Source organism: Mchenga conophoros, linkage group LG23, assembly GCF_057382185.1.
Source record: "Mchenga conophoros isolate Kocher_MC1m ecotype Shallow Benthic linkage group LG23, M_conophoros_male_GT1.1, whole genome shotgun sequence".
NCBI lineage: Eukaryota > Metazoa > Chordata > Actinopteri > Cichliformes > Cichlidae > Mchenga > Mchenga conophoros.
In genome coordinates this window covers 23,832,312-23,845,237 of record NC_140547.1, presented here as the reverse complement: position 1 = coordinate 23,845,237, position 12,926 = coordinate 23,832,312, and the positions used below count along the sequence as shown (strand labels likewise).

Here is a 12,926-nt window from a genome sequence, read left to right as displayed (position 1 = left end):
CGCACACACAAATTCTTTTTACACATACAAATCTTTTTTACGCACACACAAATTCTTTTTACACATACAAATCTTTTTTACGCACACACAAATCTTTTTTACACATACAAATCTTTTTTACGCACACACAAATCTTTTTTACACACACACAAATCTTTTTTACACACACACAAATCTTTTTTACGTACACGCAAATCTTTTTTACACATACAAATCTTTTTTACGCACACACAAATCTTTTTTACAAGTACAAAATATTTATGACCACATTTTGAGCCCATACATCTGCTGTGATGTTCACAATTCTGATGAAGTCAGTACTGATAAATGATCAGAATTATAATATTTCTGAATGTCTGAGGCTAAGTTGAATTGAATCGGGACTTTGAAAACCGGAATCAAATGGATTATAGAAATCAGTGATGATACCCAGCCCTAGTGAGCAGCCTAGGCACGACAGACGTGGATGTAGCTGTAATAGGAAAAGAACTATTGCTAACTTTTCTGTTAAGTTAAGGCCTGATCCTTCTGAAATTTATTCATTCATTCATTCATTCATGCCAGTGCTCTGACACGGTGTCATCAATCTTTGAATGCTGAAAAAGCACAGTGTATCCAGAAAAACACATTATATTATATAAATTATTATAAAATTTGTGTACACCTAACTTTTGTGCCGGTACGCCTAACTTTTTAAAGTTAGGCGTACCGGTACGCCCATGGCAAAAAGTTAGTCTAGAGCCCTGGTTTAGAGGGAACATTGGTGACAATATATGGTATATGACATTGATAGAGGTAAAAAAAAAAAAAAAGAAGAAGATGAAAAAGCATGTAAAGGAGGAGCAAGGCGTGGGGTTGGGTTGCAAAGCAGCTTGCAGAGGCAGCAGCAAAAAGTAAGCAGTCTGTAGCAGCTTAAATTGTGCAGCCTACATGAGATTTGCTGATTCGATACTTTGAAGGGTGTCAGTGGAGTCATAAAAGGATAAAATCAGATGATCTGTCAGGACTTTCAGCTCAATCAATATGTTGTTTCATGGACAACTGAACCAGCATGTTGGAGAAATGCATGATAAAGTTCCAGTTGTACTGGCTGACAAACCAACCAGTAGCAGACTGCTGAGGTTGTAGTTGAAGACCAGTTCATCACTTTCATGATGAACATTTGAAGAACTAGCAAAAAAAACTTTACTCTGAAGGCGAACCTTCTCTATTTCCGGTGGACTACACCTCAGCTAGTAGTCGATGAGAAAAACTGACCTCTGAACGTGAGGTCAAGGTCACTGGAATTTGAAGTCATTGAGATTTTTAGTAGATGCACCTATGGCATTAATTTGACAAAAATGTGATTTCCTTCTTGAATTATCACATTCACATCACATTACTTCAGCTTAAACTTGTTCTCAACGCAGACAAAACAAAGCTCATGTTGTTTTCTAAATCAAGAAAATGGGCCCAAACAATCCCATCAGTAACCACTCTTGAAGGTAATAAAATAGAGTTGGTTCACACCCATAAATATCTGGGAATCTTAATTGATGACTCGCTCACCTTCAAACCACATGTAGAGAATCATGTGAAAAATCTGAAGTTAAAACTGAGATTTTATTTTCAAAATAAGTTGTGTTTCTCTTTTAGTACAAAGAAGCGGCTTGTTGCTGCGACATTTTTGCCTGTGCTGGATTATGGAGATATTGTATATACAGTGGGGCAAAAAAGTATTTAGTCAGCCACCGATTGTGCAAGTTCCTCCACCTAAAATGATGACAGAGGTCAGTAATTTGCACCAGAGGTACACTTCAACTGTGAGAGACAGAATGTGAAAAAAAAATCCATGAATCCACATGATAGGATTTGTAAAGAATTTATTCGTAAATCAGGGTGGAAAATAAGTATTTGGTCAATAACAAAAATACAACTCAATACTTTGTAACATAACCTTTGTTGGCAATAACAGAGGTCAAACGTTTACTATAGGTCTTTACCAGGGGCCTGTTCTTCGTACGTCGCTTACTACATCCAAGATCAAATGACACATCCAAGACCAAACCATCGCGCTAACCGTGAGCTCGCTAATCCGGTTCCCCGAACACGCCTGCTGTTGACGATTAGTACAGCTGGACGCAGTAATGTGACATCACTGGGTGTCGTAAAAGGGGCTACGCATCGATAGTAGAAACATTGATCGGCAACCCGCTGATTGGTCGGCGAAAATGTCGAAGGGGCGTGCTCGGTATTTTCCGGCAGCAGAGCAAGAACTCATGAGTGAGGGATTTCAGGAGTTTCAGAGTTTAATTAAAACGCAAGAGAACACTGCAAAGGCTGCAAAAGCAAGGAGAGAGGGCTGGCAGGAAGTTGCTGACAAATCAAACTCGTAGGTAATTTAATAATAATACTAATAATAATGGATTGGGTTCATATAGCGCTTTCCAAGGCACCCAAAGCGCTGTACGATACCACTATTCATTCACTCCCACATTCACACACTGGTGGAGGCAGCTACGGTTGTAGCCAGGCTGCCATATCGCGCCATCGGCCCCTCTGGCCAACACCAGTAGGCGGTAGGGTAGATCTATCATATGACACTATATTGTCCAATATCATATGGCATTATATTATATTATAATATGTTATATTATATCCCCTTTCACATTAGAGCCACAACAGGACCCACAAGAACATGGGAACAAGTAAAAGTGAAATATAAGAATATTCTACAGAATGGTAATATTTATCACTTAGATTGCTTTTCGTCTCTTGGCAAGGTAATACTGGCCTGTAATACTCTGTTAGTTTGTTCATAACAGCAACCAAGAAAAGGGCAGAGGAAAAAAAGACAGGTGGTGGTCCTGCACCCCCTCGTCAACAAGTTGGTTAAGTAAATAATACCCTCACGGGAATATCGATATCTCTCAATGAGCACACTGTCGCGCTGAGCTAAAGGATCCTGTCTATCCCGCAATATACGCTGAATTCTGAGGACCCTCCTTATCAATCTTGCACCTTCCGCAATGGGTGGCTCGCGTATACGGACAGGACATGGCTGCGACAGGCTTCCCAAATCCACCTTCACTTTTATAGCCGTGGTCTCTCATCTTGATTACACGAAGTAATTTACAATTACTACTCTGAAATATGAATTACATCTGTAATAATCACATACATGTAATAGAATGTTAATAGTTCATTTCCCTTTTTTAGGAAATGACCTGTATGTATCTGTGTGACATCAATAAAAGGATCAAGTGCTGCATTATCTTTAGTTACATTGATGTTATTTATTTATGGTGAAACAGTGGTGGAATATCGCTGTTGCTTTCGTATAAATGAAGCGGACATACCTGCGTGGCCGCGATCTAATCCTGTTTACATAAAGTAAACCTGCTCCCGAGCAGGTTTACGCTTACGGCTCTGTTGCTATGACAGCAAGTCCCGGATGAGCTTCGGGGAACCGAACGATCCGGGATCACGCGAAATCGTCAACAATCTAATCCAGCTAACTTACTTAGCGAGGTACGAAGAACAGGCCCCAGGTTTGCACACACAGTAGCTGGTATTTTGGCCCATTCCTCCATGCAGATCTTCTCGAGAGCAGTGATGTTTTGGGGCTGTCGCCGAGCAACACGGACTTTCAACTCCCGCCACAGATTTTCTATGGGGTTGAGGTCTGGAGACTGGCTAGGCCACTCCAGGACTTTCAAATGCTTCTTACGGAGCCACTCCTTTGTTGCCCGGGCGGTGTGTTTTGGATCATTGTCATGTTGGAAGACCCAGCCTCGTTTCATCTTCAAAGTTCTCACTGATGGAAGGAGGTTTTGGCTCAAAATCTCACGATACATGGCCCCATCCATTCTGTCCTTAACACGGATCAGTCGTCCTGTCCCCTTGGCAGAAAAACAGCCCCATAGCATGATGTTTCCACCCCCATGCTTCACAGTAGGTATGGTGTTCTTGGGATGCAACTCAGTATTCTTCTTCCTCCAAACACGACGAGTTGAGTTTATACCAAAAAGTTCTACTTTGGTTTCATCTGACCACATGACATTCTCCCAATCCTCTGCTGTATCATCCATGTGCTCTCTGGCAAACTTCAGACGGGCCTGGACATGCACTGGCTTCAGCAGCGGAACACGTCTGGCACTGCGGGATTTGATTCCCTGCCGTTGTAGTGTGTTACTGATGGTGACCTTTGTTACTTTGGTCCCAGCTCTCTGCAGGTCATTCACCAGGTCCCCCCGTGTGGTTCTGGGATCTTTGCTCACCGTTCTCATGATCATTTTGACCCCACGGGATGAGATCTTGCGTGGAGCCCCAGATCGAGGGAGATTATCAGTGGTCTTGTATGTCTTCCATTTTCTGATGATTGCTCCCACAGTTGATTTTTTCACACCAAGCTGCTTGCCTATTGTAGATTCACTCTTCCCAGTCTGGTGCAGGTCTACAATACTTTTCCTGGTGTCATTCGAAAGCTCTTTGGTCTTGGCCATGGCGGAGTTTGGAGTCTGACTGTTTGAGGCTGTGGACAGGTGTCTTTTATACAGATGATGAGTTCAAACAGGTGCCATTCATACAGGTAACGAGTGGGGGACAGAAAAGCTTCTTACAGAAGACGTTACAGGTCTGTGAGAGCCAGAGATTTTCCTTGTTTGAGGTGACCAAATACTTATTTTCCACCCTGATTTACGAATAAATTCTTTACAAATCCTACCATGTGGATTCATGGATATTTTTTTTCACATTCTGTCTCTCACAGTTGAAGTGTACCTCTGGTGCAAATTACTGACCTCTGTCATCATTTTAAGTGGGGGAACTTGCACAATCGGTGGCTGACTAAATACTTTTTTGCCCCACTGTATGAATACTTCTGCTCAATGTCTTTGAATGGTTGATACTGTGTATCATGCTTCTCTGAGGTTCATCACTAACCGCAAATTTCAGCCTCACCCTGTAAGTTATACTCTCAGGTAGGATGGCCTGCTTTGGCAAGTCGGAGGAACTTTTATCTATATAGTTTTATATATAAAGCAATACCCCTCCAAGAACAACCACCACTGACTTTGGTTGTATCACATCCAATATGGGGGACAACTCCTAGGCAATGTGTGCAAGACATCAGGTGAGAAATCTCAACACAAGTGGATAAAAGTAGCAGATATGGAATAGAACACGGACTGTAGAATGAACAGACACATGCAGTTAAAGTCACCTTTTCACATATGTGCTCATACACATCTCAGCATTTAAGTATTAGTTATTATTCATCTCTGGCTCTCTTCCACAGCATGTCGCGTCACCCCCAACCGGAAGATGGCCGCGCCCTCCTGAGCCTGGTTCTGCTGGAGGTTTCTTCCTGTTAAAAGGGAGTTTTTCCTTCCTACTGTCGCCAAAGTGCTTGCTCATAGGGTCATATGACTGTTGGGGTTTTCTCTGCTTTTACCTTACAATAAAAAGCGCATTGAGGCAACTGTTGCTCTATATCAGGGGTCCCCAATCCCAGTCCACGAGGGCCGGTGTCCCTGCAGGTTTTAGATGTGTCCCTGATCCATCACAGCTGATTTAAATGGCTAAATGACCTCCTCAACATGTCTTAAAGTTCTCCAGAGGCCTGGTAATGAACTAATCATGTGATTCAGGTGTGTTGACCCAGGGTGAGATGTAAAACCTGCAGGGACACTGGCCCTTGTGGACTGGGATTGGGGACCCCTGCTCTATATGAATAAAACTGAACTGAATTAAAAGGCACTTTACAGTAAACTATCCCTAAGTAGCTAAACTGAATATCATGATAGCAATGCCAAAAGCCGTAACTACATATATAATTACACTACATCACAACCTTTTGTGTTATATTAGACTGTGATCAACTCCTGCCACATTGCTTCATTAACAATGCATCAAAGGAGGATGATAAACAAGGACAGAGCCCCCCTTCAGCATCATTGGAAGAGGAGCAGAGAGGGAGGGAGGGAGGGAGGGAGCTCCAGCCTACGTGAGTCCACTATAAATAAGCAGGAATGAAGGTCAGCAGTTGGCGAGCTGCAAAGGAGTTACCACAAACTGTGAAGAAACATATTGATACTGTAGGAGAGGCAGACGTAGCGGGCCATTTAATCCCAGCCGCTGTAATAAATGGAGCAGGAAGTGCTGGTCGATATGTACATGAATCACTTTGAGAGCGGGCGGCGAAGGCAGGCTGTATCATGTTTCACCGTCTAGCCGACACACTCACACATACACACTCACTCTCCCTACTGCTATTGTGTCAGGTTGCCACAGAGACCGCGTGACGACAGCCACCCCGGTCCTCCGACTCCATGCGGTAGGAGAGGATGCAGCAGCCAGCGGTTGCCATGGAAACTGCCTCAGCATCAGCAGTGCTGCGCGGATTGCGGTGGTTGAGTAAGCTGCATTACTCGCAGCACCCGGTGCCGGAAATTATTTTATCAGTGCGGTGCAGCGCAGAGGTGCACGAACAGCCTGGTGACTGGCAGATGTAAATGTAAACCGTCCCTCAGAGACCTGGAGTCTGGTGGGGTAGGTGGGGGAGGCGGGGGGTATTTTTGATCAGGAGAGCGTCAAAACTCTCCCTTGCTGCATGTCTGATTTACATTCAGCTCACTGTCCTCCTCAATCCCGCAGTCAGCCTGAAAATCCCACTGCACGCATGAAGAAAGCAATTAATTTGTCTTTGTTAAGCAGGGAAAGAGGAGGGATAGATCCTCCATCTCCTGCATTACCATGTAACCACTGCTCAAACCCTGTGGTGCAAGGATGTGTGAGGATATAATTGGCTCGGGGGTGTTTTTAGGAGGCGAGGGGGTTGGTTTCCGGGCTTGTTTTGATTTTCAGTCAGCTGCCGGCTGTCAGAAGGATTGCGAAAAAGCGTCGGAGTGACATGCTTGGTTGTCAGAATGAGCTAAGATGAGCAGCGGAGGGCTTAGGATGGAAATAAACCTGCCAGTGAGGAACTTCTTTGCTGGTCAGATTTGGTGTAATTGTAAACTTTTTATTTTTTATTTTTTGCCCTGCCTTTGCCAAAGAGAGCTTGAGAGAGACTGAGCCTTGGCCTGGAAGTGGGCACACCAAATCAAGCCAGGCCAGGGACTATGCCAGCATTAGACATGTAGCACATTACTTCAGCGTAATTACCCTGGATATGTGGGCAAAATGTCACATGGGTTTGCTGATGCACAACAGGAAAAGAGCTGTGGTTGTGTGCGTGAGGGACGAGACAGTACTGCTTGAAGCAACATATTACACAGGGGGGAAGTGGATCTATTCATGTACCCTAGCTCATCGCAAGCTAGCAGAGCGAGGCGTGTGGTGCAGTGGGTTTGACAGACGCTGCTGCGGGGCTCGGTGTTTAGCCATCAACAAGACGATGGCACCAGCTCCGTGTCAGTGCAGGTCATGTCTGCACTGCTTCAACCCTCAACTGGCTAAAGCGTGGAAAAATTAGTCATTTCCGAGAGGTTTTATGAAAGCAGCGCCTCCAATATTGATCGTTTATAAATCAAAAATAATGCTTGTGTGATTTCCTCTGTGGGTCTCTATTAATACAATTATCCATTTGTTTGGTAAGTTAAAATTGATGCTTCAACATGTTTCACTGCTTCTTGAGGGGAAACTGAATAACACATGCTCACTTTTTCTTGGAAGGGCCTTTGACCGGTGGGGGTTGCTGTTGGGAAGGGCCACCTTTTTCCACTGAGTTACCACGACGACAACTCTGCTCCCCGACTGACGGGGAGGAGGAATCTGATTGGGTGGCTTCGCAAACCACCTGGAAGCCCTGTGGGTAGGAAGAGAGATAGAGATGGATATCAGGAAGACAGACAGGCAGACAGTTCCTGATAATTAAAGGCTCTGAGGTTGGAGTGTGGTTTCTGTCATGACCCCGGCTCACCGTGCTAATGAATATTAACAGCCAGCCCCAGGGGGAACATTGGAAAAGGGGAGGGGAAGAAGCCTCAGACTCTTGCCCGAGCACATTCAATCAACATGGGAAGCAGAATCTGACAAGATATGGGCTGAAAACGTTAGCTCACCGTGGGACCCGGGTTGCCTGATCCACAGGGGCTGCACTGGTTGTTGACTGGGGAGTTCCTCTTTGCTGTTTAGACAGGCATAACAGTATACATGTGTTAATTCTGAGCAAATAAAAATAGATTATCTCTTAACACACTAATTCCCAACCAGGGGTACAAGTACCCCAGAGGGTTCTTCTGCAGTAGGCAGCAGACACCTGGAATGATTCGTTTCACTATTTATAGAACTGAGTGTCCTATGACTAAATATGTTAGCTAACGTTATGGATTGTGGTTCTTTCACACCAAAAATAGGAGGGTCTGGTTGGCTGGTGATTGCATTGAAGGTTTTTGCTGTTCGATTGCAATTATTGCCGCCTAATTTATAAATGCAGAAGGATTGCAAACACAATATAATCAATCTAAGTCAGTCTGCGCCAATAACCGTAACTCGTCTGTGACACTCTATTTGTTTTTTGTAAAGATTTTTTGGGGCGGCATTGTTACATTACTTTGATAGTAGAGCAGTAAATCTGTGAGGTTCCTCATGGAATTTGTTAGTGTGAATTTCTTTGTATGTAGATTGCAAAGGATTTGCAATTTTTACAGATTTATCACAGTTAATCACAAACAAAATGCATGTAACTACCAAGCTTAACCCCGTCAATCACAAACTGACAGCAGATTGACTCCATCTTATTGTGATTGAAATGCTGGATAACTAGTCAAAACTGTTAGCTAACTTGGTGTATTAGCAGTTGAAATAGCAAAAAGGTATGAATGACCAAATTGCCAAAGCTGTTAGCTAACTGTTTAGATTAACAGTTGAAATATAAAAGTATATATAACTAAAGAGATGAAATTGTTAGGTGACTGTGCAAATAACACTGTTAGCCTAATGTAACAGATAAAAAGCTGTATTACAGCAGCTAGCTAAAGCTATGAAATGAACACCAGTGATTTAGCTGCTATGTTGCCGGAAGAAAACTGTTAGCTAACTTTGTGTATTAACAGTTTTAAATAGCAAAAAACAAACAAACATTTAAATAGTTTAAATTAATTCTTTTTCTTTCTTTCTTTCTTTCTTCAATTAAGAATTAACTGTGTGTGCAACAGTTTATTTATTTATTTAATTTATTTATGTATTTATTTGTTTTCTTCACTGAGTGTGTTTTTTGTTGTTTTGGGTTATTATGTTATGGTTTTCTTAATTGTTTAAAATAATAAAAAACTTTAATTAGAAAAAAATTGTTTAAATTAGCCAACTACAAAAATATAACACCAGCAAACATAATTCTATATATTAAATTGCTGTTAAATAGAGTATTAGCTTAGGGCAGTAGATAAAAGGTTGAAATTATAAGCTTATTTATGGTTAACTAACTATAATTGGGACACGGTAAACTAAAAGTATCCCAGATTTAGGTTAAAATTAGTTCAGCTGAACATCTTAAACATGAAAGATGTTAAGGAGGAATATCTGACACAGATGCATGGGTTATATATTAGGAATACGATTAAGAACCACTTTATATACTCTATATATTATATATATAGCCCTTAAAGATAGCGGCGATTTCTCAAAGATAGTAGGAATTTCTTTAAAAAGTGGGAATTTCTTCACCTGTAACAATGTTTCTGACAGGTTTGATGAGGGCAGTAAAAGCAGGGATGTCAGGCAGGCGGTGCTCCCACATTGGCTGCCATATTACCAGACCACTAGCCAGTCTGAAGGTCAAGTCTGACTCCTGGAAAAAGGCAACATATTTACACATTTCTTTCCTCAAAACAGCCTGTAAACACCAGAAACAATTATTCTGTCTTGGTTAAATGTTTTGTGTTGTTAAGATTCTTAAACCTCCGTTACAACATGCTAACAAGACAAGACAGTAATTCCCTGCACAGCTGGGAAACAGTGCACTCCCAGGAGTAATATAAGCTGACCCTTTCATCTGTGTGCACACACAGATCAATAGGCACAGGGTGATGCTGACTGCAAGTACTAAATTAAGCAACACAGGGGTTGCTGAAATTAATCACAAAATTCTCAAAATTATAAATAGTCTAACGCCACAGATTAACACAATGCCTGTGCCATCCTGGCTCTCTGTTACAAAAATCAATTTCAAGGCCGTACACATTTGCATCCGCAGTTACAGACCTTTATCCGATGAACAAGCGGTGCAAACAGGAACACAAACAGCTCTACTGTTGCCATGCTCTTTTGGAATAGTTTGGTGCGAGTATGCTCATCCTCCTCCAGCAGGGAGCCGCTGTGCTGTTGTCCTAACCCGCCCAGGCCCGAGCTGGAGCAGGAGCTAGGAGCTCCCGGGGAGGAACCCTGGTTCCCCACAGGCTGGAGGAAGGCGCTACTGCTGCTGCCCCTGGACCAGCCGTGGCTCAGGCTGGGCTCATGGTTGCACTCCTGTGGGGCCTCCAGCAGCATCCAGTGCAGCGTGTGGAGCAGCTTGGTCTCCGCCACACCCAACTTGTCCTGGTGACCTGTGATGTAACCGAAAGACAAATACTAAACACACAGACACTTTTTTATCTGCTTAAACATGGCTGGCCTGCCAAAAGTCACCTGCAAGTGGACTCCAGAGAGAAACCAGAAAGCTTCCACTACCAAAAAATCTTGCATGCCTACAAACTGGTCATATTTGATGGTGACCTGTAATTTCCTGCTTCTAAATTTAAACTGAGGTTATTGTCCTCAACCCTAATAATCTAAGAAATATGATATCTAACCAGATGCTTACTCCAGATGGCACTACTTAGGCCTCCAATAACACAGCGAGGAATCTTTGAGTCCTTTTTGACCAGGATACGTCCTTAACTTCACATATTAAACAAATATGTTGGACTGCTTTCTTCTATTTGTGCATTTTCTCTACAATTAGAAATGCCCTTTCTCAGAGTGATGCTAAAAAACTAGTTCATGCATTTCATTACTTCTAGACTGGAATACAGTAATTCCTTATTATCAAGCTGTCCTAAAAACTCTCTGAAAAGCCTTCAGTTGATCCAAAATACTGCAGCGAGAGCATTGACAGGGACTTAGCCAGTGCTTTGGTCAAAGGTGGAGTGACAGGAGAACCAATCTAGCATGTTCTTGCATGAAACCTGAGCTCCCAAAGGAGAAACCCTCAAGGACAACAAGCCGCACAACAGGAGGGATCTGACCTGGATTGAATGAAGGACCCTCTTACTGTGTGGCAACAGTGATTTTCACTTGAAGGCGTATAACAGCTTAGTTCAAAGCCTGCCACCTCCTACTTAAAGAAAGTGTCAAATCCTGCTCAATAATAATGCAAACAGTGGCTCATTCATGTTTCATGTCTGACACATGGAAGTCACATGGAAGGATTTGATGCTTTTCTCTCCTGTTGTGTGCAGGCCATTTTAATCTCATAAATATTAATTCTATCATTTGCCTTTCTGTCCTTTTAAGCGATGATCTCTGAAAGAAGCTAAAAGGAGAATCAGATTTGTGTTTTGGCGATTGGGTATGACCTGGATGAAGCTGTCAGCTCGATTGGACTAAAGCGTCCTCACCAAGCTTGTTCCTGTTAGACAGCAGGATGGAGGTGCAGTGGAGTACGTGAGGCAGCGCCGCCTGGACCAGCTCCCAGCGGGAGATGCTCTGGATGGCCTCTGACAGGGCCGGCGACAGCCCGTGGAGCTTGTTCTCCACCAGCACTCGCTCAAAGGACTGGGGACGCAGCCAAAGGAGAGAGAAAAAAGAGGAGAAGAGAGACATCAGGCGGGCAACTTAAGCCTCTTTCTTTGACTATCTAAATGTCCCACATGGCCCCGAGCGAGCAAAAGCCTGTGGGAGAGACAGTGGAAGCTCTGTTTGGATCCAAAGGGATCTGGAGAAGCGTCATTATGGATATGAGTCTAGCTCGAGGGTAATGGGAGGAAGCACGGGGGCAAAACTAATTTGCTAAATGCAAAATCAAGAGCTCACTTGATTTGCAGGTGCATTAAGGTAAAAACAGATTACTGGGAAGGGAAGCGATTATTTCCCCTCATCGTGCACATGGTATTATGAAATGACTTACCACACAGGATGCCTCATACTGTTTTCCCAACTTTGGCCGCAGAAAAGCACTGAAAGACATCAACAGAGTGCTTGTGAGAGATTAAAAAAAGGACAAATGTAGGTTATAGGCTAGTAAATCACCCCATTTTGTCTATGTGGCCCACTTTTTTTTACAGGTGTGACATCATACAATCTGTACCCACAGCCCCATCTTCTTCCATTTAACACAAATCAGTGAGCAGACACTCACTGGCGGGGTTTCTCAATCACTTCATCAAATAATGTTGACGTGTGACGCGGTGACAAACCCCCGTCAGCCCTGCCTCGTTTTCACCAACGGCAAACACCTGTTATCAATGTCACCAACCTGGTCTGCCTCCACAGGAAGGTCTGGATCGGGAACGGTATTCCCTTCCCGCACTCCGGTTCGTTTTCATCCAGGCTTTTCCTCTTCACCATTTTGGCCGGACCCTGCGTGGCCGCCTGCCTGTGTGCGATCACCGGGACGCGCGGCTGCTGGCTCTGCCCAGGTGACCAGCGAGCTTTTCCCTCCCTCTTCACGACATGATTGGGTTAGTCCTGCGTAAAATGGCTGCAAGTGTCGATCGGTCGGTCGGCGGCAAAGGAGAGATAGAGAGAGAGAGGAGGAGGAGGAGGAGGAGGAGAGAGGAAGAAGGAGCACTCCGAAATCAGCACCTCCCTCCCTGGACAGCGACAGCTGATCGGAGAGCTAATTTATCAGCAGCAGCAGCAGCAGCGGGGCTTTAAAGACGCAGTGTGCAGCTGGGCCAGATGTTCTCCCCCTCTGCCTTTTCCTCCTCCTCTGATTCCCCGCAATCAACACATGGAGCGACTGA

General features: G+C 43.7%; 1 protein-coding gene across 20 annotated transcripts in view; it reads right to left on the bottom strand.

Moving 5' to 3' along the window:
• unc80 (unc-80 homolog (C. elegans)) overlaps positions 1 to 12,926 on the bottom strand; it is a 70,029-nt gene extending 57,103 nt beyond the window's left edge. For 16 of the 20 annotated variants that reach the window (XM_085266466.1, XM_085266468.1, XM_085266469.1 and 13 more), the window contains exons 1-7: positions 12,437 to 12,925; positions 12,089 to 12,137; positions 11,580 to 11,736; positions 10,186 to 10,526; positions 9,649 to 9,772; positions 8,046 to 8,110; positions 7,644 to 7,789 (exon numbers count right to left, since the gene is read on the bottom strand). In XM_085266466.1, coding sequence (XP_085122592.1) covers positions 7,644 to 7,789; positions 8,046 to 8,110; positions 9,649 to 9,772; positions 10,186 to 10,526; positions 11,580 to 11,736; positions 12,089 to 12,137; positions 12,437 to 12,528 — 974 coding nt within the window. In that variant the 5' untranslated portion in view covers positions 12,529 to 12,925. Of the gene's footprint in view, positions 1 to 7,643; positions 7,790 to 8,045; positions 8,111 to 9,648; positions 9,773 to 10,185; positions 10,527 to 11,579; positions 11,737 to 12,088; positions 12,138 to 12,436 lie in introns of all 20 variants that reach the window. The other 4 variants (XM_085266475.1, XM_085266470.1, XM_085266476.1 and 1 more) reach the window with 1 other exon arrangement.